Source organism: Lepidochelys kempii, chromosome 4 (assembly GCF_965140265.1).
Source record: "Lepidochelys kempii isolate rLepKem1 chromosome 4, rLepKem1.hap2, whole genome shotgun sequence".
NCBI classification, from domain to species: domain Eukaryota; kingdom Metazoa; phylum Chordata; order Testudines; family Cheloniidae; genus Lepidochelys; species Lepidochelys kempii.
The window spans coordinates 57,657,200-57,683,758 of NC_133259.1; the positions used below are offsets into that span (position 1 = coordinate 57,657,200).

The window sequence follows — 26,559 nt, forward strand, 5'->3', positions numbered from 1 at the left end:
AACTTTTCACTTTTTTGCTTTTTTCTTCCACTATCCTTTTTAGGAAAGATGAATTCATTTTACTTATTCCATAATTCTAAACTATAAGGCTGGAAACCATCCTAGTCCTGTAGAAATTACAGATGCTATAGGGATGGGCGAGGAGAGAGGGGTTGGCTGGCAAGGGAAACAGTTTTCACCATTAACCACCATCTTGTTGAACAGAGGCTTCCTTTATCAAATTTGGCAGTAGGGGGCCCTGTTCTGAGACTTTTAAACCAGTATTTATGTTCAGCTTTAGAACTTGTTAGAAATCTAACTTTACAATTTAAACAATAATAAACCTATTACTTTAAAGAGACAACCAATCAACCCTCCCGCAGCAGAATAGCTGTTTGCTAAGCAAATGTTAAACAAGGGTGCAAAGATGGATTTTTCTTGTTTCACTGCTTCTTTGCTTGCCTCCAAGTAAAATAAGAAATTGGGGCCTGAGATGAAATTATAGGTGCTACATATGGTATTTGGGAAAGAGGGCCAAAACAGAGCTATATAGACTACCTGAAAAAAATCACCTTTTTCTGGTTTGGTATTTAATTCTTATTTACATACTATGTGGCTTGTGTTTTAGTCTGGTAATAAAAGACGAGGCACATTTTAAATGGGAAAAGAAAATCTTGTCTAGTTAGCATAGAACTGGGATTTAGCAATATTTGTTCTGGCTTTGTCAGTCACCTCTGCCACAGGCTTGCTATGTGACCTTGGGCAAGTTAACATTTTTGTCTCAGATCCCCTATGTACAATATGTCAATATAATGGTATCTGGAGTATTGAGGCTTATTTTATACATTTACAAAGCACTTGTTGATTCTTGAATGTCTATACATATAAAATGATGGAGTCTGAATTAGCTGTTACCACTCAAGAAAGAGACCTTGGATTCACTGTGGATAGTTCTCTGAAAACATCCACTCAATGCGCAGAGGCAATCAAAAAAGTGAACAGAATGTTGGGCACCATTAAGAAAGGGATAGATAATAAGACAGAAAATGTCATATTGCCTCTATATACTTCCATGGTACGCCCACATCTTGAATACTGTGTGCACATGTGGTCGCCCCTCCTCAAAAAAGGGATTGGAATTAGAAAAGGTTCAGAAAAGGGCAACAAAAATGAATATGGAATGGCTGCCATATGAGGAGAGATTAATAAGACTGGGACTATTCAGCTTGGAAAAGAAATGACTAAGGGGGGGATATGATAGATGTCTGCTAAATCAAGATTGGTGTGGAGAAAGTAAATAAGGAAGTGTTATATACTCCCTCTCATAACACAAGAACTAGGGGTCACCAAATGAAATTAATAGGCAGCAGGTTTAAAACAAACAAAAGGAAGTATTTCTTCACATAATGCACAGTTAATCTGTGGAACTCTTTGCCAGAGGATGTTGTGAAGGCCAAGACTATAGCAGGGTTCAAAAAAGAACTAGCTAAATTCATGGAGGATAGGTCCATGAATGGCTATTAGCCAGGATGGGCAGGGATGGTGTCCCTAGCCTCTATTTGCCAGAAAATGGGAATGGGCAACTTGATGATTACCTATTCTGTTCATTCCCTCTGGGGCATTTGGCATTGGCCACTGTCGAAAGACTGGATACAGAGTTAGATGGACCTTTGGTCTGACCCAGTATGGCCTTTCTTATGTGTATAGAAGTCCAAAGTATTTTTATTCAGGATATTTTTCACTGATTACTGCTTTGCCCAGCTCCGAATCAGAGAACGGTCTGCACAACCAGAGATTATGGCCATCAGTCAGAAGCTATAAATGCAGATTTTGATTAAAAATATTGTGTCAATAACTATTTAAATTATAAATATCTTTCTCCATGTGATTTCTCCCTCCCCCCATTAATTGCTAATAAATCCTGCACTGTGGCAGCTTTCCCTACCCCCCATGGAGACAACCCTCCACAGAGCATCGGAAGGGTATGTGGGTAGGAGATTGTGTCTAGGACTCAAGTTGTCTATCACTTTCACTGCTGACCCAGTGCATGCTTGCTGGCAACATCACACATGTAAACTGCTCCAGTTCAGAGAAGCAGTAAACGGTCCATGGCAGGGCATAGTAATTGCTTGGCCTGAGCACTCCTACAGTGAAAGAGATGTCTCCTGTGCCAGACATGCAAGAGGCAATGCATTGACATCACACTCACACCTTCCCCATGTGCCAGCTGCCTCAGGCAAAGGCAGGCATTGGGACTGTTGATAAAAACAAAAATGACCACAAAACCTCCTTCTCTTCCTACATGAATATTCCCACATTTAGACGCAAATCCTGAATACAGAAGCTAGCCTGAATAGACAGGTTGGGACAAGGACAAGATGTCTTCCTCCCCAGCCAATGTCAGAGTTGCTCACTGGAGGCTAGTTCTTCCTAATGGCCCTTTTTTGATCAACCTTTCAACTCCATCCTGCAACCTCCTTGGTGAGGTAGTGTGAAGCAGGGCTCAGACCAAGCCTGAATTTGGTAGCAGCCTAAAAAACAGGTTTCTGTCTAACTTTTGATGATTCACTTTTACAATTCTGAACACCATACCCATACATGGCAAATAATGAAGCAGTCTCTTGCACCGAGAGGCTCTGTTTGACCTAATTTAAATAGATACTACTAAAGAATACATGAGCTTGGTTTTTCAATTGTCCTTCAGATAAATACCATTATTGAATCTACGCAATAACTTCCATAATTACATTTGCCAATTAATTTTTAAAAAAAAGTCTTTAGTATAAAAAGATAAAAGCCAACTATCTTAACCTACGAACAGCGGGGAACTGTGATTGACAAAAAGCTTTCTTAATTAAAATGATTGTCAGAGTGTGTTAGAATCAGATTTTCTGAACAGTAATGAGACTAGTCCAACTCTGTAATAAATTCTAATGCAATCTTACGGTTTATGCTTCTTGTTTCCCCTGGCAAGAATTTGCCTGCCAGTACTAAGTCTTTTTTTATGTTGATCTTAACAGAATCCAGGGCCAAATTTTGCTCTGGAACAACTCTATAGGCATGAGTGGTGTCACTCTAGATCAGAGGTCCCCAAACCATGGGGCATGCCCCCCCTAGAGGGCTGTGGAGGAATGTTTGGGAGGGTACATCCGGGCCCTCTCTGCTCCAGTCCTGCCCCCAGCCATGTCCCCATCCCCAGCCTTGGCACAGCTCCGTTCCCAGTCCCACCCTCAGCCTCGGCTGTAGGCCGTGGCTCCATTCCCGGGCCGGGATCAAGGTCGGGGGAGAGACTGTGAGAAGAGCAGCACCTAACTGCAGGCCTGACCAAAGCCCCAGTTTATGGAGAGGGGTGGACAAGGGTAAGGGAGTTGCGACCCTCAAACATTTGCGGACCGCTGCTCTAGATTCTGAGATCAAACTTGGCCCCAGTTCCCTTCTGCTTGGGTACATACAATAGAAAGCTTAAAAGACTTCCTTCCTGCTATTTCCTAAGAGAAGTGACACAAGCTACTTTGATTTACTCCACTTAAAACTAGACTGGACAAAGTGTTCAAGCTTAGATTATAGGGTAGAGGGATGGATTGCATGAGCCATGGCATGGTCTACTCTTCTGAGCATAGGACTAGGAGACAAGCTCCTGAGCTTCATTCCCAGCTCTTATATAGACTTCCTCTATATCTTCAGATGAATAATTTGATTTATTTGCCTCAGTTTCCTTCTCTGTGAGTTGAACTTACCACCTACTTCCCGAGATGTAGTGAGAATTAACGTTTCTAGAGGGTTTTCTGTTGTAAAAGTTCACAAATACTGAATATTTGCTAGTAGTTACAAATACTTCCATTATGTATTGGCTCTGAGAGTGCCCACAGTTTGTGGGAGGCCCACTGTGAACACACAAGATATATAGACTATCACCAAATAACTCACAACCTTGTCATAATCAATCATTGTCTTATGGGCATGACAGAAGATGTGAGTCATCAGAGGGGATTGATGTATAGAGAGTGGCCTTGAGGACCACCTCATAAGGGCATTACAGCCATAGTTAACAGCATGGAAGAAACCCTGGATATGCTTGTTGGAGAAACAGACAGATAGTGTGTTGGCACTGGTGCAGCATTGTTGGAGTGAAGGGAAAGGGGAGATGTAGAAAGAGACAAAGGAAGTCTTTCCTATCTCTGTTTTTCTATGATCTTAGCATTTATGGTTCTGTCTCTACTGGTTAAAAACAGAAAAAAAAATACAAAAATCCATGAAATAACCCCCCAAAAGTACCTTATTTTATGTGCCCAGTTACAGAAATTAAGAAGTTCTTGCTTTTAATATTTGACATTTATCACTTTATTTTTTTCTGAATTACTTAGTGCCAAGTTTGTACATATAGCTATTAATTCCTAGCAATAGCTATGTTTAGACCTTAGCCACATGGTAAAAATCCTCAAACTGTTTTGGCTAAATAAACTGCAGAAACTGCTTCCAACATAGATTCTGCTTTTGAGAACCTTATTTAAGTAATTCCATGATGAGTTGTTTGTGAACCAAGTAAAAATGTTGTATTGCATAACAACAACTTTTTTAAACATTGTTTTTTCACAGCTTCCTGAATTCTATCTTGCCTGATAGAGTGAAAAGTATGTAAGGAATAACCTTCTCTAAGGTGTGGGGTGGTTGTGAGTTTATCACTCCTTTTTTGCGTGTAGTGAGGCATGAAGTTGAAAGTCAGTTTCATCTAGTTCCAGGAAGTGAATTTGTCTCTTAATAAGAAAAGGAGTACTTGTGGCACCTTAGAGACTAACCAATTTATTTGAGCATAAGCTTTCATGAGCTACAGCTCACTTCATCGGATGCATACTGTGGAAACTGCAGAAGACATTATATACACAGAGACCATGAAACAATACCTCCTCCCACCCCACTCTCCTGCTGGTAATAGCTTATCTAAAGTGACCACTCTCCTTCCAATGTGTATGATAATCAAGTTGGGCCATTTCCAGCACAAATCCAGGTTTTCTCACCCTCCGCCCCCCCCCCCCCCCAAACTCACTCTCCTGCTGGTAATAGCCCATCCAAAGGTTTCAGAGTAACAGCCGTGTTAGTCTGTATTCGCAAAAAGAAAAGGAGTACTTGTGGCACCTTAGAGACTAACCAATTTATTAGAGCATAAGCTTTCGTGAGCTACAGCTCACTTCATCAGATGCATATCGTGGAAACTGCAGCAGACTTTATATATACACAGAGAATATGAACCATCCAAAGTGACCACTCTCTTTACAATGTGTACAATGTGTCACACAGGAGAGTGAGTTTGTGTGTGGGGGGGCAGAGGGTGAGAAAACCTGGATTTGTGCTGGAAATGGCCCAACTTGATTATCATACACATTGGAAGGAGAGTGATCACTTTAGATAAGCTATTACCAGCAGGAGAGTGGGGTGGGAGGAGGTATTGTTTCATGGTCTCTGTGTATATAATGTCTTCTGCAGTTTCCACAGTATGCATCCGATGAAGTGAGCTGTAGCTCACGAAAGCTTATGCTCAAATAAATTGGTTAGTCTCTAAGGTGCCACAAGTACTCCTTTTCTTTTTGCGAATACAGAGTAACACGGCTGTTACTCTGAAACTTGTCTCTTAATGAGAACTGTGGGTAGTACTCAGCACCTCAGAACCAGGCCACTTATATTTAGGGGCCTAAATATGGATTTATGAATACAATGGATGGATGGTTGAATAAATGGCAGATCTAAAACCAAATTCCTGTTGACTAATCCAGTGCAATGCACAAGTAATGCAAAGCATCTAATGAAGATACTTGTTCTTGCCCAGAGTTGTCTGTAATTCTGATATGTGAATGTAAGGCATTTGTCCTATGCAGAAGTAATTTTACAGGCCAGTTAATTCCTTTCTAATCTGCCCCATCCCCTGCCTTCCTTCACTTCCCTCTCTCTGCTGGAAAAAACAAAACAAAAAACTACCTCTCTGTTAGGGGGCTTATACCTTCACCCACTTACTTCCCTGGTCCTTCTCGCATGAACAGGGAGCAACAATACCCGAAGTCCAAAGGTGCAAACTATTCGATGTTTATTGGGGTGAACTTCCAGCAAGCATGATTCCAGTTTCCTTCCTTAGTGTCCCCCTTCCCAGCTCTGACACCACAGAGCCTTACACCTGTGTCCCTGTTCCCATTCCTGCCCTTAGCCAAACATGATTCCTATTTCCTTACCCCCATTCCCTGTTCCCATTTCCCCCTTTAACAAAACATGATTCCAATTCCCCCACCCCCATTCCCTGTTCCCATTTCCCCTTTTAGCAAAACATGATTCCAATTTCCTTACCCCCATTCCCTGTTCCCATTCCCCCACACACACCCACTTCCTGATTGACTGCAGACTATATAGTAAAACTTGAGTTCTGCTTATACCTTAACCAATCATTTTCCTGAAATTTAACGAACCAATCCTAACATATTGTAACATGATTATATAACCAATTATATTCCACCACCTTAATTAGTTTACACCCAGCAAAGTTAATTATACAGCAGACAGAAACAATCACAGAACCAGACAGAGATTATACAGACAAACAATAGCAAAGTGGGAACTATAATGACAAAACAATACAGAAGTGAGGATTTCACATCCCAGCTATTGATAAGTGAGTTCTTGCCAGACAGGATGCTATCAAACTAAGTTTCCTTTTACATTTTCTAGGCACTTCCTTTTCTCTGGAGGCGATAGGCACTATCAGGACAGGATTGTATTCCTAACAGCCCAATAGCACCTTCTTTCAATGTGACTAATTTGGAATGTGAGGATGTGACTGGTTGCTTCCGTTTATGGCTGCCTCTCTTGCTTAGCCAAAGGCCTTAGCATAAGAACAGGGCCTCAGACTGTCACAGTAAGAGAAGGCCCTTACACCGGCAGACAGTGATTTTGATTCTTTCTTTTATATCTCTATAACTAGCCAAGTGATAAGAATACACCTAAATTCTTAGAATACAGGCTTTTACAGACAGGCCTGAATATCTATATCCTAACACTCTCCCAAAATTCTTCTTAGAAATAACAATATATTTTCCCCAAAACTATATTATGGTATGAACAATGCAATGTCGTCTTCTCATTTTCTTATCCAGAATCTGAACCTGTGATCACTTAATATACATCTACACAGTTTTTGTTTGTTTTTGTTTTTTTAAAGGGGTGGGAGAGGCAGTGAGTTTCAGAGCCCAGATCAGTTGACTTGGGCTCATGCTACAGGGCTAAAAATAGCAGTGTAGATGTTCAGAGTTTGACTGGAGCCTAGGCCCTGAGACCCAGCAATGAGGGAAAGTCCCAGAGCCCGGGCTTCATCCTGAACGGGAAAGCCTGTACTGATATTTTTAGCCCTGTAGCATGAGCCTGAGTCAGTTGACCTAGGCTCTGAGACTTGCTGCCGCAGGAGTTTTTTTGTTTGTTTTTGTTGTGTAGATGTGCCCTTAGTGTCAAAGGCTAAATAGATACAATTTTGTGTCTTCCTGAGTGCATAGTATTGAAGCCTTGTTCAGTGACCTTCTGGAGGAGAGGCAGAAAATAAACACCTAAAACTAACCCTGTCCTTTAGAAGGCTGCTGAGTCTCACTTGCCACAAGGGCTTCACAGAGGTTTTTCAGGTGCCCGAGGTAATATGTGAAAATGAGCCCCTCCCACCCCGCCCCCATACCCCTCCAAAATAGTTACCGTGTTTGAAAGAGTTTAAGATGAAAGAGTTTAAGAAGAGCTGAGAGGTCTTGGGAGTTAGAGGGAACCCTGACCTGTTGAGTCATTGCTTTCCCTGTGGTGATAGGGGGGCTCTGCCCTGTGTGTGCCTGGCAGGGGGTGTTCCCACTTTCACATTTCTCTGTCTTCTGGCCCCGCTACCAGCAGGAGTGGCATTCCTGAACCTGCTTCTACCTCAAGGCTCTCGGCCTGGTGGATTCTCTTGGGCCTGGTGCAACATTTCCAGTGGTAGCAGTGGTGGGATCTGAGGCAGGCAATTTGCTCACTGAACTGTCAGTGGCAGGTAGACTATCAATTGCCTCTACTTAAACTAGTTCACAATGCCACTTGATCATGTTTGGCCACTCTGTCATTTTGGGGGCTCTGTCAAATGGGGGCTCTGGTCAAGCTGTCCCTTTTAGGCCCCCCCACCCCCTTTTAACTTGTTTTTAAGTCATCCTGGTACTGAAGTATGTGATCATAAAAATAACTTGAGCTGTTGCTATAACTACTCGTACTCCAGCTTCTTAGTCTACATCCTGACATAAAACAAAAGAAACAGTGCAGCTCAGCAAATCTAAGCATTACTTTTTCCACAGTATTTTTATATCTGGCTTAATTATGCCAGTCTACAGAAATCTGTCTTCAAAGTTAGGTGGTTTAGGAATGGAGAGCATTCAGGGATACTACCTTTGCCCTTTAGGGTGAGCTACCAGTTGTAATAGATTTAATTAATGCATCCTCAGGACTGAAATCCCCATAAAATTAACTTTTGGGTCTCTGTTCTCTATTGTCACAAGCATTCATTTTGTAATAGATAAACCACTTGCTTTGGAGCAGGGCTCTCACCCTCTCACATTATAGGGGTCAAGTGGGTGTTTGTGGAGAGTAGGGATATTCTTGCCAAGAATCTGCTGCATGAAAGCTGAAAAGATCCCCTTGGGCTTTGGTCCTAATTACCACATTAAAGTGAGGCTCATTTTAAAAAGTAGCACAGAAACTGTACAAAATCATGAGAAAGAAGGAAAGATGGAGCTGTGGACAAGATAATGGCTGAGAACACTGTGGTTTGGTAACTTCTTATAAAATCTGTGACTTGAAACTGCTCATGACTTTAAGAAAATACAGTAACACTTTAACAGGTTTGTAATGGTGTATTTTATATTTATGGTCAAAAAACTACAGTGTTATACTTTACATATAGAAGATGCTGTGCAAGTATCTTTACTCATTAACATTAGCAACAATGCCCCTAATTTCTCCAAAGAGTCTTTTCCCCTCCTCCACTTCTCCCCAGTGGTAAACAGAACCTATAACTATTAGGAGTGACCATTTTCCTTACTATATCTGGCACCATGAGTTCCAAAGCCTAAGAACAAAAGGCGCCAGATGTGTGATGCCTGAATGAAGTCGTGTTTGTTGCAGATGGGATGATCCTACTTCCTATGATTCATAATGGAACTGCTCTGTATAGTCACCTATAACCATAAAATGATAGCCCTCAATGATTCCCTCGATATTCATAGTTATGGAGTTCTGAAGACAGTGACTGGTGTTTTTCTGATGTTTCACCAGATGGTAGAGAACATTTAGAGACTGGTACTAGACTGGAGAAAGGTGAAAGCAGGAAGGAACAGATGTAAAATGATCTTCTGAACATAAAGAAAACAGTGGTGGTTTTCCAATTAAAACAGATTACAATCATTAGGCAGCCTTTGTCTTGGGCAGTTTTTCCTAAGTGGCAGCTTTTAAAAGGAGAGGAATTTCAGCTGAAATGAATTTTAAAAACTGATGATTTTCTGTAGCATCACTTAAACGTTCATTTCCCCCCCTTTTCTGTCATCCCCCTAAGTGTTACTGAAACTAGTAAGAAGAATGTTTTAATGTTATGTTGGAACATTGTTTAAGTCCATGAACTGAACAGTTGGGTAAAGGGCTGTTTTTTCTTCATTATTTCTGAATACAGGTACTAGCAACAGGACTGAGTGGCCTCTATTCATCTTTGCCTACAAAGCTGGAAGAAAATGGAGAATGGCACTGTCTGCTGAAAGATGACTGGCTTCTGTCCCCAGCTCTTGTTCAGTTCATGAATTCCCTAGAGTTTTGCAATGCAGTAATACAGGTACTGGATCTGACTCAGATTTTTTTCTTTATAGCATCAGTTAAACTATATTGTCAAAGCCTTTTACAGGATGTGTTTATTTGGTGGACAGTAGTGTATAGAACTAATTTTTATTTAGTTTAGTGTAACATCATTGTTTAAATGAATGAATGAAAGATCTGCTCTAGGAGTTATTTTGGGGAAGTCCTGTGGCCTGTGTTATAAAGGAGGTCAGACTAGATGATCACAACGGTTCTTTCTGGCCTTGGAATATATGTATGAAAAAAGTGTTCAAAGCTGTTACTGTTCAGTATGGTTACAAAGATTAATCTACACAGGTAGCTTTCAAGTAGCAAATGTTTCTAATTAATAAAATGTAAATATGCAGGTTTTGGGGAGTTGTTACATTGAGTAATTGGGAGACTTGTCTTAGTTCTCTTCCTAAAGATTGTTGATTGCATTTTAAATACCCACATTGATATTAAAAGAAATCAAATGTCTTTATTTGAGGAAAAAGGTAATTTTATCTATTTGAGTAGAGAAGAATATCCCATCTTTACATCTAGGTTCTCATAAAAGTCTACAAACAAAAACACTTATTTTCCCTAATCATGTGTACTATATAAAGAATATTGTTACCTTAGTTGAATTTAGCAAGAGTTACGCATCATCTTATCAACACAAATTAAATTCCCTTCAAAATTGGTCTGTTTAGAACACACCCTCTGTTCTTGATTTCTCGATTAGATTTTTTCCTCTTGATTCCTGGTTATTTTTCATCTCCAGTCTAAAGACAAAAATCAGGTTTTATATATTTTTCTAGGCTACAGTTTTTCTATAGCCAGTGTTTTATGAGAAGACAATATAAATTTTGCTGCATCTGTGGATTTGTTTTCTGTATAAGGAAGCGTGCTCAATAACATTAGTGAAGTTGTCATATTTTACTGTGAATTAAAAAGTAATTTCTATAAAGGTTTGTATGCAAAATTTAGTGAAGCAACTGACTATACTTGTATAACACAGATGAAGCTTTATTTATCATTTTTTAAAAAAAACTTACATGTCATAAATAGAATTAATAGTTGTTTTTACCCTCAAAGCTGCAATATAATCAGCCTTCTAATGCGTACGTGTTGAAATGTGAAATGGTGGCCATACTCATTTCTAAGTCTACCATGTTCCAAGAGAGGTTACAATCTTAGCCAGTGACGTTTGATACTACATTTTTTCATTAGAGTGAAGGCTGTTAAGGATAGTAAAGAAAATGTGAAATTATTTTAAATCAGTGTAAAAATAAATCCAAACAATCAGATATTTTAAAACATATTTCTGTAAAGGGGCGGGGGGACAGACATTGAATGAATTCTATTTTTTATGTAGTGCTAGATTGTAATTTTACAATCTACACTCGATATGAGGCAGAGCATAGCTGGACCACCACAGGAGCACACCAGAGAACTAATTGTGACTAAGGGTATGTCTGCACTGCATTTTAAAACCTGTGGCAGCAAGTCGCAGAGCTTGGGTCTACAGGCTCTCATGCTACAGTGCTAAAAATAGCCATGTAGCTCGAGCGCTGAAGCCCATGTCCTAGGTTTCATAGTCCAAGCTCCAGCCTGAACCTGAAGATCTAAACAACTGTTTTTAGTGCCTTAGCGTGAGCCTAAGTCTGTAGACGCAGGTGCTTGACTCTCTGCTATGGGTTTTAAAACACAGTGTAGACATACCCTCAGCCACAGATTCACCTTGGTCATGCTGGTGAGGGGAATATATAGCTGCTTTTCATGAAGTGGTTTATTCTGTCCTGGGACAGCTACTCGTACCAGTGAATAAACAGGGAGGGTGGAGCCAGGACTCCAGCCCCTCTCTGACTTCCTCCCTCTCTCTCTCCCCACCCACTGGGTTGAAGAGGGGAGTATTATTGGGGTAGTATCCCCTGTTCTCCCCTCCACAGCTGGAGTCACAAATCTGAGGAGGGCTGAGCAGAGGCATAAGAGGACCGTATTCTTGGACAAGGGCTGGGACATTCTGAGGAGTGGGTGGGTGTGTGTGACATATTATGCATATACATGCGTAGTGTAATTAAAAAATTTAAAAAAAATACTTGGTTTCTAATACACTTCTGTGCTCCTATAATACCAAATTTATTTTTAGAAAGTATTAGTTCATAATATTACGTAACTGTTTTGCTCTTTTGAAAACAAAAGATTAACTCCACATTGTAAAAATAAGCAATGGTTTGTCATGTTTTACTACACGATTTTTATTACAAATGACAAGTAACTTATCTTTTTTAAGTGCTTAACCAGTCTATTGAGTGAGTAACGCACTTTCAAAAGGGAAAAAAGGTTGCATGTTTGGCCAGCGGAATGAGAATGCTCCCAATATCTCATGTACTCTTGAAATATATTAAAACCTACCACTCTGCTTTTTTATGGTAGTATTACAAGTTAATATTGGTATGTCCACCTTAGTAACCCTGTCAGGGCTGGTAGGGCTAAAATTAGACCTGCCAGTTCTATTTTGGTTCATGGGCATGCATATCACACTGTCCGTTCATTCATCCTTGTCAGCAGGCAGGGAGATTGAAATATATGGGAAAAGCCCTGTCTCTGTGTTTGGCTATATCATTCTTGTTGTTCCTTAACTTTGTGTATTTAATCGCAGAGGGGAAACCTTTTAATACCCAAAACAAAAACTGTTCAAAAGAACAAAATCAAGGTATCTTGTTGAAATGGGCAGAGGGTTTTGACAGTGATTAAAGATATTCTTTTAGAGTAACAGCCGTGTTAGTCTGTATTCGCAAAAAGAAAAGGAGTACTTGTGGCACCTTAGAGACTAACCAATTTATTAGAGCATAAGCTTTCGTGAGCTACAGCTCACTTTATCAGATGCATATCGTGGAAACTGCAGCAGACTTTATATATACAGAGAGAATATGAACCAGTGGGGTGGGAGGAGGTATTGGTTCATATTCTCTCTGTATATATAAAGTCTGCTGCAGTTTCCACGATATGCATTTGATAAAGTGAGCTGTAGCTCACGAAAGCTTATGCTCTAATAAATTGGTTAGTCTCTAAGGTGCCACAAGTACTCCTTTTCTTTTAAAGATATTCTGTGTTTTATCTTATTTTAAGAATCTTTGCAGAGAACTATTGTTTTAAGAACAAATATGATGGTTCAGAGATGCAGTTTATCATGACACGAGATTTCTTTTTTAGGTGGCACATCCCTTGATTCGTAACCAGCTTGTGAACTACATTTACAATGGGTTTTTGGTGCCAGTAATGGCTCCTGCACTCCATAAGGTCAGTGACTTGTGTGTGCATACACTTTGCTTTATAGCAGACAAAGGCAACATTAATAATCAATGGGATACTATTCGGTGGTGATGAAATTCCACATAATCTAATTGCATGTGTTTAGGCCAACTTTGCCCCCTCCCCTTTCCATACTCTCCATTTACCTTTTATGGCATTTGATCGTTAACCAGGATGGAGGCATCTCTCTGTGATGGCAGAAGATCTTCATTCAGTAGAGGAGTATGTACTGGTTTAATCTGTTATAGACGTGACTGTAGCACATCAATTTGAGGTCGGCATCCTCCACCTATCTGGGAAATAAGCCCCAAGTCGGCTGCCAGCCCAGGCCTTGCACGTGATTATGAAGTAGGCTGGTTTTGTGATGCTGTGTCAATGCAAGAACGAACAAGTTTGAAATGTAAAAACTAAGTCTTGTTTGTTTGACGTGACTTTTAATGTTAAATCCATATTAATCCTATTTGTACCAGCATGTTGGTGATGTTAATGGTAGGGGGCCTGCTCCCACTGCTTGAGGAAACGATGGTAGGAAGACAGTGACTTTTTTCAGCAATAAAAAACTATTACATATGGAGATGCACAAAATTTGGCAGCTATGACTCTGTTAAGAAATTTACGCATCATGGTGGTTCAGCTGAAGTGTCATTAGCCTTACTGCTGTACTATCTGTCTACTTCTTGCTCTTCAGCCTAGTGCTGCTCTTAGTTAAAGAGCTGTAGCGGGAGCTTCTAACCTGTTTCCAACTTTCTAAAGCAAGGTTTATGTTACATATTGCCATACAGCTTCTGTAGCAGTGCTGAGTACTGTACCCATGTTTGGAGATGAAATGGTAGTTCTCCTTCAAGTGCTGGTCCCTATGAGTATTGCACTGTGGGTACACATGTGCTTCATGTGCCTGAGACTAAATAATGCTTGTTATTAGCTACTTCTGGGGGAATTGTGTGCCAAAAAATTAAAAATTCCACGCACAATATTTTAAAATTCTGAAAAATTCTGCATATTTTATTTGTCAAAATACTACCATAGAATCACACCAGTTTCAATTATTTTTGGTCATTTATTTCAAAATACTGTCAGCAAGTATGTCTGTAACAATACAGATGACAAAAAGATTCAGAAAATATTTTTTGACAAAATAGATTCCTTACCAAGCATATTAATACAGAACTCTGAGTAATAATTCATTTAAACTACAATACAGAACCATATTTCCCACACACCCCAGAAGCAGTGCAAAGACTGGGGGGAGTCAGGGGTAATGGAGGAGCTGAGGGAGAGGGAAATAATTGCTGGGAAGGACCCTGGGTGTGAACCTGAAGAGTTGTTAGATATGGGTGGGAAAAGTATGGAACAGGGTTTTTTTGGGGGGCGGGGAGGGACTATTAGCAAGCTTCCCCCATGTAGACTTTGGCTGACCTCTAACCTCTCCCATTCAGTCAGGCACGTGTCCCTCCATCCCCCACTCAGACACCCACTCCCCCCAACCCATGTGGCCCTGCACCTCCCTCCCCCTTACGGTCCTGTGCCTCCGCTCCCATTCAGCCCCTACCCCAGTCTGTCCTCCCCCACTAGCCCTTATGAGCCCCTGTCTGACATCTCAGCACCCCATGCTGTCTGTCTCCCATTAGCCTGTCTCCTGACCTGGCCCACTGCGAAGACAGCAGGCTTTTTCTCTTTCCTTGCTGGCTGGCAGTGGCTGCTGTGTTCTATTGCCACAGAGCCCTCTGGTGGGCAAAATGTGGAACTGCAGCAACTTTTCAGCAGAAGTTTTTTCTCTGCGCAAAAAAATTAAAAATATGCTTGGCTCATTAATTATGGACGCAGTGGTGCAGAATTCCCCAGGAGTATATTAGCATCCATTTGTCCACTCCTGCGCTGTTCCTATCCTCATGCTCTGAACCAAAGTTATAAAGAGCAGTGTGGACCACCCATTTCTCCTGTTCCTACTTACCGTTGCATGGTCTGAGGTGGAACATTCCAGTTTCCTCTAAGTTCTTCCTTCCACTTGATCTGTAAATAATGTATATCAAGTTATTAGACTGTTCTTGTTTTAATTAGTATAGACACTTAAGTTTGGGAAGTTGTTTTTCCCTTTCCTCCCCATCTCCCTTTCTGGTGCAAAGCTCAGACTATGCCCAGGACTCTGGACTTCAAAAACTCTCTATCCTGCTTCGAGCCTTCCTGGTCAGCGATGACTATTAGAGGTGCCTATACTGCCTTGGAGAATCTCACATCTCTGCCAAGCCTAGTATCTGCTGCTCCTTCCCCAGCCGAACCTGCCAAGCATGGGAGGTTAGATTGCAGTAACTTCTTATGGAGTGTTCAGTGAGGCCTCAGTCTGACCCACCCTGGGCAAATTCCCTGGTATATCATGTGTTAAGACAGAGGGGTAGAGCTAAGGACTTCTCTATTCAGATGAAGCACTATCTAGAGAGAGTATCCCCCCAAGTCCTCCTCTAAGAGGAAGACTTTTCCTCGACACCCTCTAAACCATGAGTCTTTGTGCCATAGGGTCCAGAGGTTCAGAATCCCTGAAGACCCACAGCACTGAGTCTCACGCTCTGAGGGCTAAGTGTGCTGCAGCTTCAGCTCTGGCACTGTCTGTTTCCCCTTCGTAGTTAGTACTGTGCAAGGAGAAACACTGCAACTCCCTACCTGGACAACCATCCGTACTAGCAAAGAAGCACAGGGAGTCATATGCACCAACAGTACTGATATGCTCACATAGGGAAACTCTCACTAGCAAGGGACTCCCTATTAGGGTTGCCAATTTTGGTTGGACGTATTCTTGGAGATTTCATCACATGACATAATCTTTAATTAAAGATTAATTTTTAATTTCTGGACACTCCAGGACAATCCTAGAAGGTTGGCAACCCTACTCCCTATGCCAGCTCCGTTGGTTTTGGGAGATGGGACCTTTCATTTCCTGACTGGAGAGAGGTATACGACCACTGAGGATATCACTATCCTCACGGATCTGCACTCTCCCATCCTTTCAGACCTAGTCCTTTTTAGGGAGATTCTGAGACCATCAGGGCAGGAATACTATGAAGAGCGGGGCTGTTCTCTAGTACCATCCACCAGTAGGGGAGCTATAACATCTACAGAACAGATGACACTGCTTTTAGAATTGGACCCAATGTTGTTCTCGTCGGGAGGGTCTGACATTGAGGAGGGACCATCATTGCCTCCATCGAGTGAGGTTAATCTGGATGCAAGATCCAGAATCTCCTGGGCTCTTCCACAAGACATACCTCTCTCAGGACTACTGGTACTCCATGCCTTGGGGACCATCTCAGTCTATGATGGATCTGTCTCACTAGCCATATTGGGGGCCGTCGTACCTGTACATGCATTACCCAGAATCAATACGGTTCCATCAAGGATGCCATCATCCTGCTCCTCCAAGAGACCAGCTTGAGTTCCTCTTGGAGCCCATGGAAGAGGAGGAAGAAGAGCCAGATCCAGCAGTAGGGTGGTACCCCTGGTTAACAAAGCTATCCTAGAGCCAGCTAAGGTGTTGTGGCAAATCCAGCGATAAGCACACCTATTCCTACTCCTAAAAGGACAGAGAAGAGGTATTTTGTCCCAACCAAGGAGAAAAGTTTTTATGTTCACTCAGCCTGCCCCAAACTCCTTGGTAGTTTGAGCCACCATGGAAAGAAATAGACAGCAGCAAAGGAAATCTGCCCCTTCAAAAAAGAATGAGACCTACCCACTTTGCCAGGTTTCAGACCTCTGGCTCCAGCCCAAGTGGGAGTATCTACACTCCTATTTTAGTTCCACAGTATGAACCTGAGTCAATTGACCCAGGCTCTGAGACTCGCTGCCATTGGTGTTTTTTTGTTTTGTTTTTGCAGTGTAGACATGCCCTAAGTGTGCTTGATCTCCTCTTCCCCACCCCTCCCCCCTCCCTCGAGATCAAACACTTCTCTAAGTCATTCTTATAATCTTGTTTCTAAGTTTAGTTAAGTTTCCAACGTTAAAGAGTTCTTAAAAGAAGTGCTTTCTGTAGAGCAGTATCTTATGGTCCTCCACATTGCCTCAAAACTAAGTCTGTTCCCTGCACGTACAACTGTGATATTAAACACAAACTCTGCTGGACAGATGCATGCTGAAACAGGAAGCCAAACAGTCTGCTCAGCTGGTACAACTCCTTTTCTATTTGTAGGGGGTTGCCATTGAAGAGTTTTGTGTTCATTTCTCCATCTGAGGATGGTGAAGGAAACCCTTTCCCTCCCCCCTCATAGAAAAGGTAGAGATCGCAAAAGCAGCTTTAACTCTCTCGCACTGCATTACTGTATTGGATGTCTCGCTTTCTATATGGCAGCCCAGAGTTGATGGTGTCTCTATAGGGAGTTAACCGCATGCTGCCAGATTTACACTATATCTACACTGTCCCACAGTTCGAATTACAGGGGTATAAATACAGTGCTCACCAAAGTGCTGTGCTGTTAATCCCCCATGTGGATGCTGTGAGGGCAAACTAAAAGGTTCCTAATTGGCATTGATGTAGTCCTATTAATATGAACCTTTTAGTTTGTGCCCAGAGTGTCCACATGGAGGAGTTACAGCGCAGCACTTTGTATGCACTGTTGTTCACACCCCCGTAGTCTGGGGCAGTGTAGACAAGCCCTGAATACTTCATCTCTGAGCAACTATGGAAAGCATTGTATCAAGATTGGGACAACAGAAGCTCAAAAATCTTGTCAGAAATAATTTATGTTCTCTGGATGAAAGTTTAAACTTTTTTACGTTCCATATCAACAGCTCCAAAGAAACTACACAAGAGCAGGAAAGTATTCTAATAGTGGTTATAGTAGAGAATTCTTATAGTAGAGAATTCTATGGGAAATTTCATTTATTGAGCAAAGCATACAATTCTGGCTTCTTACAAAAAGGTGAAAATGGTTTCCATTTTTGCTAGTGAAGTCTTATAGATTTTTCTTGTAAAATGTAGTGATTTGGGTAAATTGTTTCTTTTTTGGTCAATTACAGCAAAATACTATAAATTAGAATACATTTACAAAAGTTTGACTAAACTGGACAATATTTCAATCTACAGATTGGGCAGTTCTGAAGAATTTCTGTTTTGCAGTGAAAATATGCAAGACTCAAAACCAAGGATTCTCCCAAAATCCAGCTACCAAACACACAACGTTTAATTGATATTCAATTGTTATAAAAATTGGAATCTGAATGGGAAAAAAAAATCTGCTTGTGTGCAACAAATGAAACCTTCTACCAGATTAAATCAAAATTACGGATTTACTGGTCAACCAGTGGAACCAGAAGTCCTCAATCTGGCAGCAGTGCAGGCCAGAAAAAAAAGCGGGGGGGGGGGGGGGAGCAAACACTGTACTGCCTTGGGGCTAAAGCCCAGAGGCTTAGGGCTTCAGACACTGGAAGGGGTGGCGGGGAGGAGGAGGGAGGCTTGGGTCTGCAGCTGCAAGGTGGGGGGTAGAGTCAGGGCTCCGGGCTTCTTACCCTTGGGAGCACTGGGGCTCAGGGCTTTAGATGGGGTGGGAGGGAGCACTGGGGAGCATGGCTTCAGCCCACAGCTCCGCTGACAGTTTCCATGGGTGTGTGTGTGGGGGGGCAGTCACAGGCACTGGCTTCCTCCTTGCTTCAGGGGTGCTCAGTGCCCATTCTGGCCCAGGCTTCCCCCCCACTCCACATCTTCACCTAAGCCCTTACCCCCATCCCCACTCCTCCCCCTGCCCCCTCTGGTGCCTCCTGCACACCATGGAACAGCTGATCGCAGTGGGCAGTAGGTGCTGGGAGGGAGGGGGAGCAGTTGATCGGCAGGGCCACTGGCGGGCAGGAGGTGCTGTGGGGGAGGGGATAGCTGACTGCCAGTGGGTGCTAAGCCCTAATTTTTTTCTGTGGGTACTCCAGCCCTGGAGTTCCCATGGAGTCAGTGCCTGTGGTGCCAGGGCTCAGGGCTTCAGCTCCGCGGCTCTATTCCTGCCTTCAGCCCTATGGGGGCGCTGGGTCTTGGGGCATTAGCTACAAGGGGAGCAGCAGTTTCAGCCCCGCACTCCCCCCGTAGCTAAAGCCCCAAGGCCCCCCCACTGCAGCAGGGAGTGGAGGTGCAGAAGCCAGGAGCGGAGCCTTGGAGCTGAAGTTCCGGCCCCAGCGCTCTCCCCTAGGTCTAAAGCGCTGAGCCCCGGTGCTCCTATAGGGCAGAAGCCCTGAGGGCATCCCCCCCACTCTCCCACCCCATGTCTGCAGCCCCAATCCCCCATGGGGCTGAGCTCCATAACCTCTTTTTCAGAGTTACAGGCAATCTCCATTCCCAAGGTGTCCGTAACTCTGAGGTTCTACTGTATTGGAAGAGGAGAAAAAGATTCTAATTGGGTTATCCAGTCACTAAGAGCCAAATTCTTTTTACAGTTACTCTTTTGTCAATCCAGAATAATTTTATGGATGTCTTGGGAGCTGTTCTGGGTTTACACATTTTAACTGAGGGCAGAATTTAGCCCTGAGATTAGTCTAATCTGGCCCTGGCTATGAAGTACTTGAGATTAGTTGGGCATTAGTATTTAAAAAGCTAAAAACTGTTAATATCTGTCATTAAACCAGTTAACGAGACATTGGGCTGGCTATCACCATGTAAATGTTACTTAAGGAAATCAGATCTCCACATCAGTGAAACCGTTGCTAACATTTCCTTTTTGTGGGATCTGTCAGTGGTACTTAAGACTTTTATGAACCTTTTCTTATTCACCTTTGAAGTCAATTGAATTCACGTTTCTTTTGAAAACAGAAGTCAATTTGGCTGTTAGGAGAGTATCAAGCTCCAAGCCTTAGTCATTAATGAACCTTCTTCAGATTCAGCAAGTCCATTGTTCTTCCAATAACATATCTTTGCTGGCTACCAAAACTTCTTTTCAATTTTCATGTTCAAAATTAACAACTTAATGCACTATTCTGCCAAAACATATTTAATGGAGGACAGACTGCACCGTTTAGTGGATCTGAAGAAAGGCTCAGGTGCATCTGAGATAAACCACCTAGAACAGGGGTCTCAAACACGTGGTCCGCAGGCTACATGCGGCCCGCGGGGCTATTTCCTGCAGCCCACCAGCTCCCCGTGGTCCCCCGCCCCCCGCGTTTACCTAGAGCGGCTCCATCCAGCGTGCACTGGAGGCAGGGCAGGCTTCCTGCCTGCCTGCCCTGCCCCCGTGCCACTCTGGGAAGTGGCCGGGACCTGCGGGATGGAGGGGACAGGGATCTGTGTTGCCCTGGCGGCTCCTCCAGGTACCTCCCCCAAAGCTCCCATTGGCCGTGGTTCCCGTTCCCGGCCAATGGGAGCTGTGGGGGGTGGTGCCTGGAGGCGCAGCCAGGGCAACACACAGACCCCTGTGCCTCCCCTCCCCCAGGTTCCGGCTGCTTCCCAGAGCAGCGCGGGGACATGGCAGGCAGGGAGCCTGCCCTGCCCCCAGTGTGCGCCGGGCCGGAGCCTGCCCCCTGAACCCCTCCTGCATCCCAACCCCCCTGCCCTGAGCCCCCTGCCGCACCCCAAACCCCTCCTGGGAATGAGGGTCGGGAAGGGGTGGGAAGAGGCAGGGGCCTCATGGAAGGGGTGGAGTGGGGGTGGGGGCCGGGGCAGAGGTGGGCGGGGTGCCAGTGATGCGGCCCTCGGGCCAATGTACTAATCCTCATGTGGCCCTTGTGGTCATTTGAGTTTGAGACCCCTGCCCTAGAAGGTAACGAGCAAATGCAGTTACATCTGAGGTCTTCATAAAACCCAGAAAAACTCCATAATAGGTTACTATTTTAAACCCTTGCTTCTGGGACAGACACCTCCTGGCTGAGTAGATAAGGAAGATTTTTCACTGTGCTGGAACAACTCCTTCATATATAGAAACCATTTCTAATTGCCACCCAAGAACTTAGTGCTGAGTTGATGATGTTTTTTCAAGTTATCTCACTCATACACCTGGAGACTTGTTTTTTAATAAAGAAAGGGCAAAATGAGAGAAACTCCTGAGCCAAATCCTTCCTTAAATCAGAACATAGATTCTGCTTCCATTATACACAGTGCTGTGGGCTTCCTAATTTCTAAAGTAATTTGGAACTTAAATAATAGAAAAATACCTGCACATTCACAGCCATGCACATAGAGGAACAGTTCCTGTTCTCAAGACAGATGCTTAAACTTTCTCTTATATTTTCAGCATTTTTTAACAGATACAACCTGGGTGAGAGACTAGACTTTAACTTGGTCAGAGCAAAAAGTCTCTTTCTCCTAAAATCAGAATTTTGGAGTTCAACTTTCATATGAAGGCCTATCTGCCTCATAATGCTGTTACGTTTTGACAACATGTCACTTATAGCTTGAAAGAGTGCAATTCTAAAAAGAAGCCTAATTTTTGGTGTTCTGTGTCAGTATCCTGACATGTAAGAAATAAACACACTTTTTTTCTAGGTTACTGAACTTATAGGATGATGATACAATTAACAGTAGGTACTATATGTCTCAATATTGTATTAATGCTGTAAATTCATTAGATGCGTCTTGCCACATTTTCAAAACTAACATTTGATAGAGAGTATCAGAGGGGTAGCCGTGTTAGTCTGGATCTGTGAAAGCGGCAAAGAGTCCTGTGGCACCTTATAGACTAACAGATGTATTGGAGCATAAGCTTTTGTGGGTGAATACCCACTTCTTCAGATTTGAGAGAGAGTTCACCAAAAATAAGATCTGTTGAGCCAAAACCTGCAAAATTCCAGTTAAGCAAATGGGACAGATTATGTTATCAGTTAACCAGTGTAAATCCAGAGTAACTCCAGTGAAGCCTATGGAGCAGTGGTCACCAACTGGTAACTCACGATCGACTGGTCAATTCTGGAGCCTCTGCCAGTCGATTGCCATCTCTGGCCACTAAAAGTCTGGCAGTGCAGCGGGACTAAGGCAGGCTCACTGCCTGCCCTGGCCCCACGCTGCTCCTGGAAGCGGCTGGCATGTCTCTGCAGCCTCTGTTGCTGCTGCCCCTGCCCCTTCAGCACCATCTCTGCAGAACCCATTGGCCGGGAACTTCCTAGTGGCTCTGACTAGCTCTGGTGGCAGGAGCTGTGGTGGTTCACAGCTCTGGCTCCCAATACAGCCGTTCTGGCTTTGGTGGAAGCAGTGGTGATGGCTCTAGTTGCAGCAGCACTGAGGGGCATGAGCCAGAGCGAGCAGATGGCACAACCTGGAGCTGGGCAAGGGGGACACAGAGTGGGAGAAGAAGTGAGAGTTTATTTGAATATGGGACATGTGACTGCATGTAGGGGCCCACAATAAAACCCTGCACCAACCCCCATCATTTTGTTCTTCTGCTACTGGCAGATGGGAGAAGGAGATGGGGGCAGGATGGCCCAGACTAGGTGGGGCCCGGTTAGCATTTGCCGTCCTTTCTAGTTGTTAAATCTGCCCCTGCAATGGATCTCACCTTGATGCACTGTATGGTAAACCAGCTATTCAAGTACAGGACTTCTCCAAGCAGATAATCAATTTACTGTGGTAATTATTTAAGATTAAGATTTACTCTGGGTTACACAAGAGACAAACTGGGGGATGATCATTTGTTAACGCCACTATATGGACAGGGGACTATTCATTACAGCATATATATGCATTAAGTACTGTATATCTTTGTGACTATCCAAAAATAATTTTCTACTTTAATTGGGAGTGATGTCATCCTTCTCCTTACTGAAAACCGTTTGCACAAGGAAGGATGATATTGCTTTATTCTCTGGAAAAGGCGATCACTGGCCTTTCATTTGGATCATTTGGCACTATGCCAAATGCTGCACATCTAATCTGTCCATTCTGTGGTATGTATAAAATATCTTTCACTTTGGTATCTAACTGGCACATGGATAGTTGCTTGGTAGGAGGCGCTATGAGCTCCTTCGAGGAGCAAAATGTGAAGCAGGGGCTGAATCATGATAGCCATATTCTTATGAAAGGGGGGAAAGCTGTAAATTAGCAATAATATTGTAAGGAGGCAGCAATAAAGAATCAGTGCACTTGGTTTTACACAATGAGAATAATATATTAAACTGACACTCACAATGACAATTATTTGACTCCTCACTATGTCAGAAGCATAGTAACTTGTGAAACCTGCATCATTTACATAGTTGCCACTCCATCATCTAATCCATCATCACAGAAGATATTTACTAAAAATGATGCCGTAATTAGAGAAGAGCACTAGATTTCAGGGGTGGCTTTCTCATGGTTTCTCTATTTTGAATAATCTGTAAGCAAACTTGTGTCTCTCTAAGACTGTGAAGACTTGGTCAGTCTATCCTGTAGCAGAAAATACTTTCAAAAAAAGATTTGTACCAGCCATTTTCTTTATGAAAAAATGTGGGGTTCTTTTAACTATTGAATAAAAATAACCTCGGATGGAAACAAATGTGGATGGTAACACAAATTGTAGGCTGATCAGTAGATGAATGACATGAAAGTAGATTTTTTCCAGCTTTTTTTCTTTTAAATACTAGAATTCTACAGTAGGATTTGAAAAGACCACTTGTCTCATCCAGTCTTGACTGTTTTGAATAGGAAGGTTGAAATGTAGAGGATGCTGTGAATGGTTTTGGGAAGGTTGGTTTGTTGTTTTTGTTTTGGTAATTGTTTAATTGTAATATTGGAAAACTCATTTATTAACATTACCTATTCAACCTAACTTCCCTTGTAAAGGACTTTTTTACAAGGGGATGTGTGGGGGAGGAAACTCATATTCACTTGCTTTGACCAACTCCCTTCCTTGTGATATTTCTGATGCTTAGAAATTTAGGGATATCTGAAGAGAAGGGAGTTTTCAAAGCTCAAGAAAGATGACAGTTGAAGGCATGGAGAAAGTTTCAGGCGATCCTCTTTGTTTTTTCAAACTTGTTCATGTAAAGCCAAATCCGGAGCGTCTTAATGAGGTCCCACTCTGAGAAACTCCTATTGACATCAGTGTCTACAATGAAACAAGGTCTCAGATTTGGCCTTGGTGAATAGCAGTGACATGGGCAATAAACACTTGCATTCTTTGGGAACCAGGGATGTATCTTTGATGCTAGGACTGTTTTAGGAGCAGGTTAGACAAACACCGGTAAGGGATGGTCTAGATAAATGTTTTCCAAACTTGAGACGCCGCTTGTTCAGGGAAAGCCCATGGCGGGCCGGGCCGGTTTGTTTATCTGCCGCATCCAGAGGTTCGGCCAATCACGGCTCCCACTGGCCGCGGTTCACCGCTGCAGGCCAATGGGGGCTGCAGGAAGCAGCAGCTGGTACATCCCTTGGCCCGTGCCATTTCCCGCGGCCCCCATTGGCCTGCAGCAGCGAACCACAGCCAGTGGGAGCCGCGATCGGCCGAACCTGCGGACATGGCAGGTAAACAAACTGGCCCGGCCCGCCAGGGGCTTTACCTGAACAAGCGGTGTCCCAAGTTTGGGAAACACTGGTCTAGATAATACTAGATAAGTGCAGCCATGTGTACAAGGGACTGGACCAGATGATCTCTCAAGGTCCCTTCCAGTCCTATGATTCTATGATATATTATCTGTATGCTGTAAAGAAATTGATATGAATGTCTTCTAGAGAATCAAACTCGATATATTGCACTTAACTCAGGACACAGTCTCCAATCTGTTCAAAAGTGAGAGAGGCAAATTGAAGAAGAGAATAAAGAAAACAGCACTATAGTTAAAATATAGTGTTTTGGGGCCTTCAAGCACTTCCAGTGCTCCCACTGACTCCAACTAGCTTCCTCACAGTGCCAGTGAGGGAAGATTTTGTGACTTTTCCACCTTTTACCGGATAATCTGTAAGACCAGAAGTTCTTTCATTTTTCTCTGGGGTAATGGGTAGGAGTTTTCCTTGCTAAAAGTCTCTAAAGCCAAAACTGGAGGGAGGCGGTTAAATAAAAGTAAAAATTGTTTGGCATAAAGCAGAACTTAAGAGAGGAATCACAAAATGTATGACAAGTGTGAATGAATACATCCATTTAGCTATTGTGGAGGCATTGCTGGGTGAGCCCAAAACTTCAGTTATGAAATTTCTCCCTCATCTGTAGTCTACTCTCTATGAGTTTGTGTAAACTTTCACTGCAAGACAGTGTTCTCTCTTCTTAATATACTCCTTTCCCTTTCAGTCTGGAAATGCAGATACTTCGTTATGTAGGGGGGCCCATTGTCTTGGTGTCCGTGTGGAATAGAACAGTGTGTTTCTCCAATCAGGATTCATCTTTGTTGTAGCGTAAATGATTTTGTTCTTATTTTGTTAGATTTTTTTTCTTGTACTCTTGGTGTTTACCTGAATACTAATTTGCATTTAATAAAAAGGATTTACACACTTCCCAAAATCCCTCTCCCAAAGACATTTAATCCTATTAGGATCCAGAAAGTGGACGTGCTTCTTCCTGCCCACTGCTAAAGGACCCTTCCTCCCCCCCCCAGCCTGAGGGGAGGATCCACAGGACCTGGAAGCCAAGTGATTTCGGGGGACAACTAATGAAATAACAGGGACAGAAGTGCGCTCAAAGGGTCAAACGAAGGACACATTCCTCACAGGTGTTTGTCTAACCTGCTTCTAAAACAGTCCTAGCATTAAAGGCATTTAATTGAAGGCAAGGGAACCAGCCGGTAGTCTGCAGAAAATTTAATTAATTTCCTTGTTTTTGATATGTCTTAAGAAAAACTGCTTCAGGATCAGCCATGCAAATGAACTGAGTCCCAGTTTCCAGGCTAACTGTCCTATACAGGGCTGGTTCTAGGTTTTCTGCCCCCCAAGCGAAAAAAAAAAGAGTGGCCAGAAGAACGCTGCCCCTGGAATTGTGCCACCCCAAGCACGTGCTTGCTTTGCTGGTGCCTAGAGCGGTTCTGGTCCTATAACATAAATAGAATACAATATTTCATTTCCCAAGGTTTTCAGAGAAAGTAATTCATATAGGACAGAGACACCAACTGTCACAAATAGCATGAAAGAAAACAAAAGCAAAAAAATGTGAGATGAAGAGGAGATACACAGAGTACTGATAAACTAGTTTGAAAAATCCAGTTGCCACCTTAATGGCTCCTTTTCCCAAGCCATTGGCGGTAGAACCCATGGCATGTAGTTGAGTAATTTTTTAGCATCTTTTGCTTTTGCTAGGTGGTGGGCTGGGCTCCCTCAGGCAAGTTTATATAATACATATTATAGATATCATTACACACACAAATTATGTTAAAAGAACCCTCTTAAGGTTGCAAACCTGAGCCATCTTTTGTACGTGACAAATCTGAGGAATTGGCACAGATTGAAGTGTCACTAGAGGAGGTTTTGGAATTAATTGAGAAACTTAATGGTAACAAGTCACCAGGACCAGATGGCATTCACCCAAGACTTCTGAAAGAACTCAAACGTGAAATTGTGGAACTATTAACTATGGT

The 26,559-nt window shown here is 42.8% G+C and overlaps 1 protein-coding gene across 3 annotated transcripts in view; it reads left to right on the forward strand.

Moving 5' to 3' along the window:
- FHIP1A (FHF complex subunit HOOK interacting protein 1A) overlaps positions 1–26,559 on the forward strand; it is a 140,663-nt gene that overhangs the window by 85,185 nt on the left and 28,919 nt on the right. For all 3 annotated transcript variants that reach the window (XM_073341346.1, XM_073341348.1, XM_073341347.1), the window contains 2 exons: positions 9,680–9,835; positions 13,036–13,122. In XM_073341346.1, the coding sequence (XP_073197447.1) occupies positions 9,680–9,835; positions 13,036–13,122 (243 nt within the window). The remainder of the gene's footprint in view (positions 1–9,679; positions 9,836–13,035; positions 13,123–26,559) is intronic.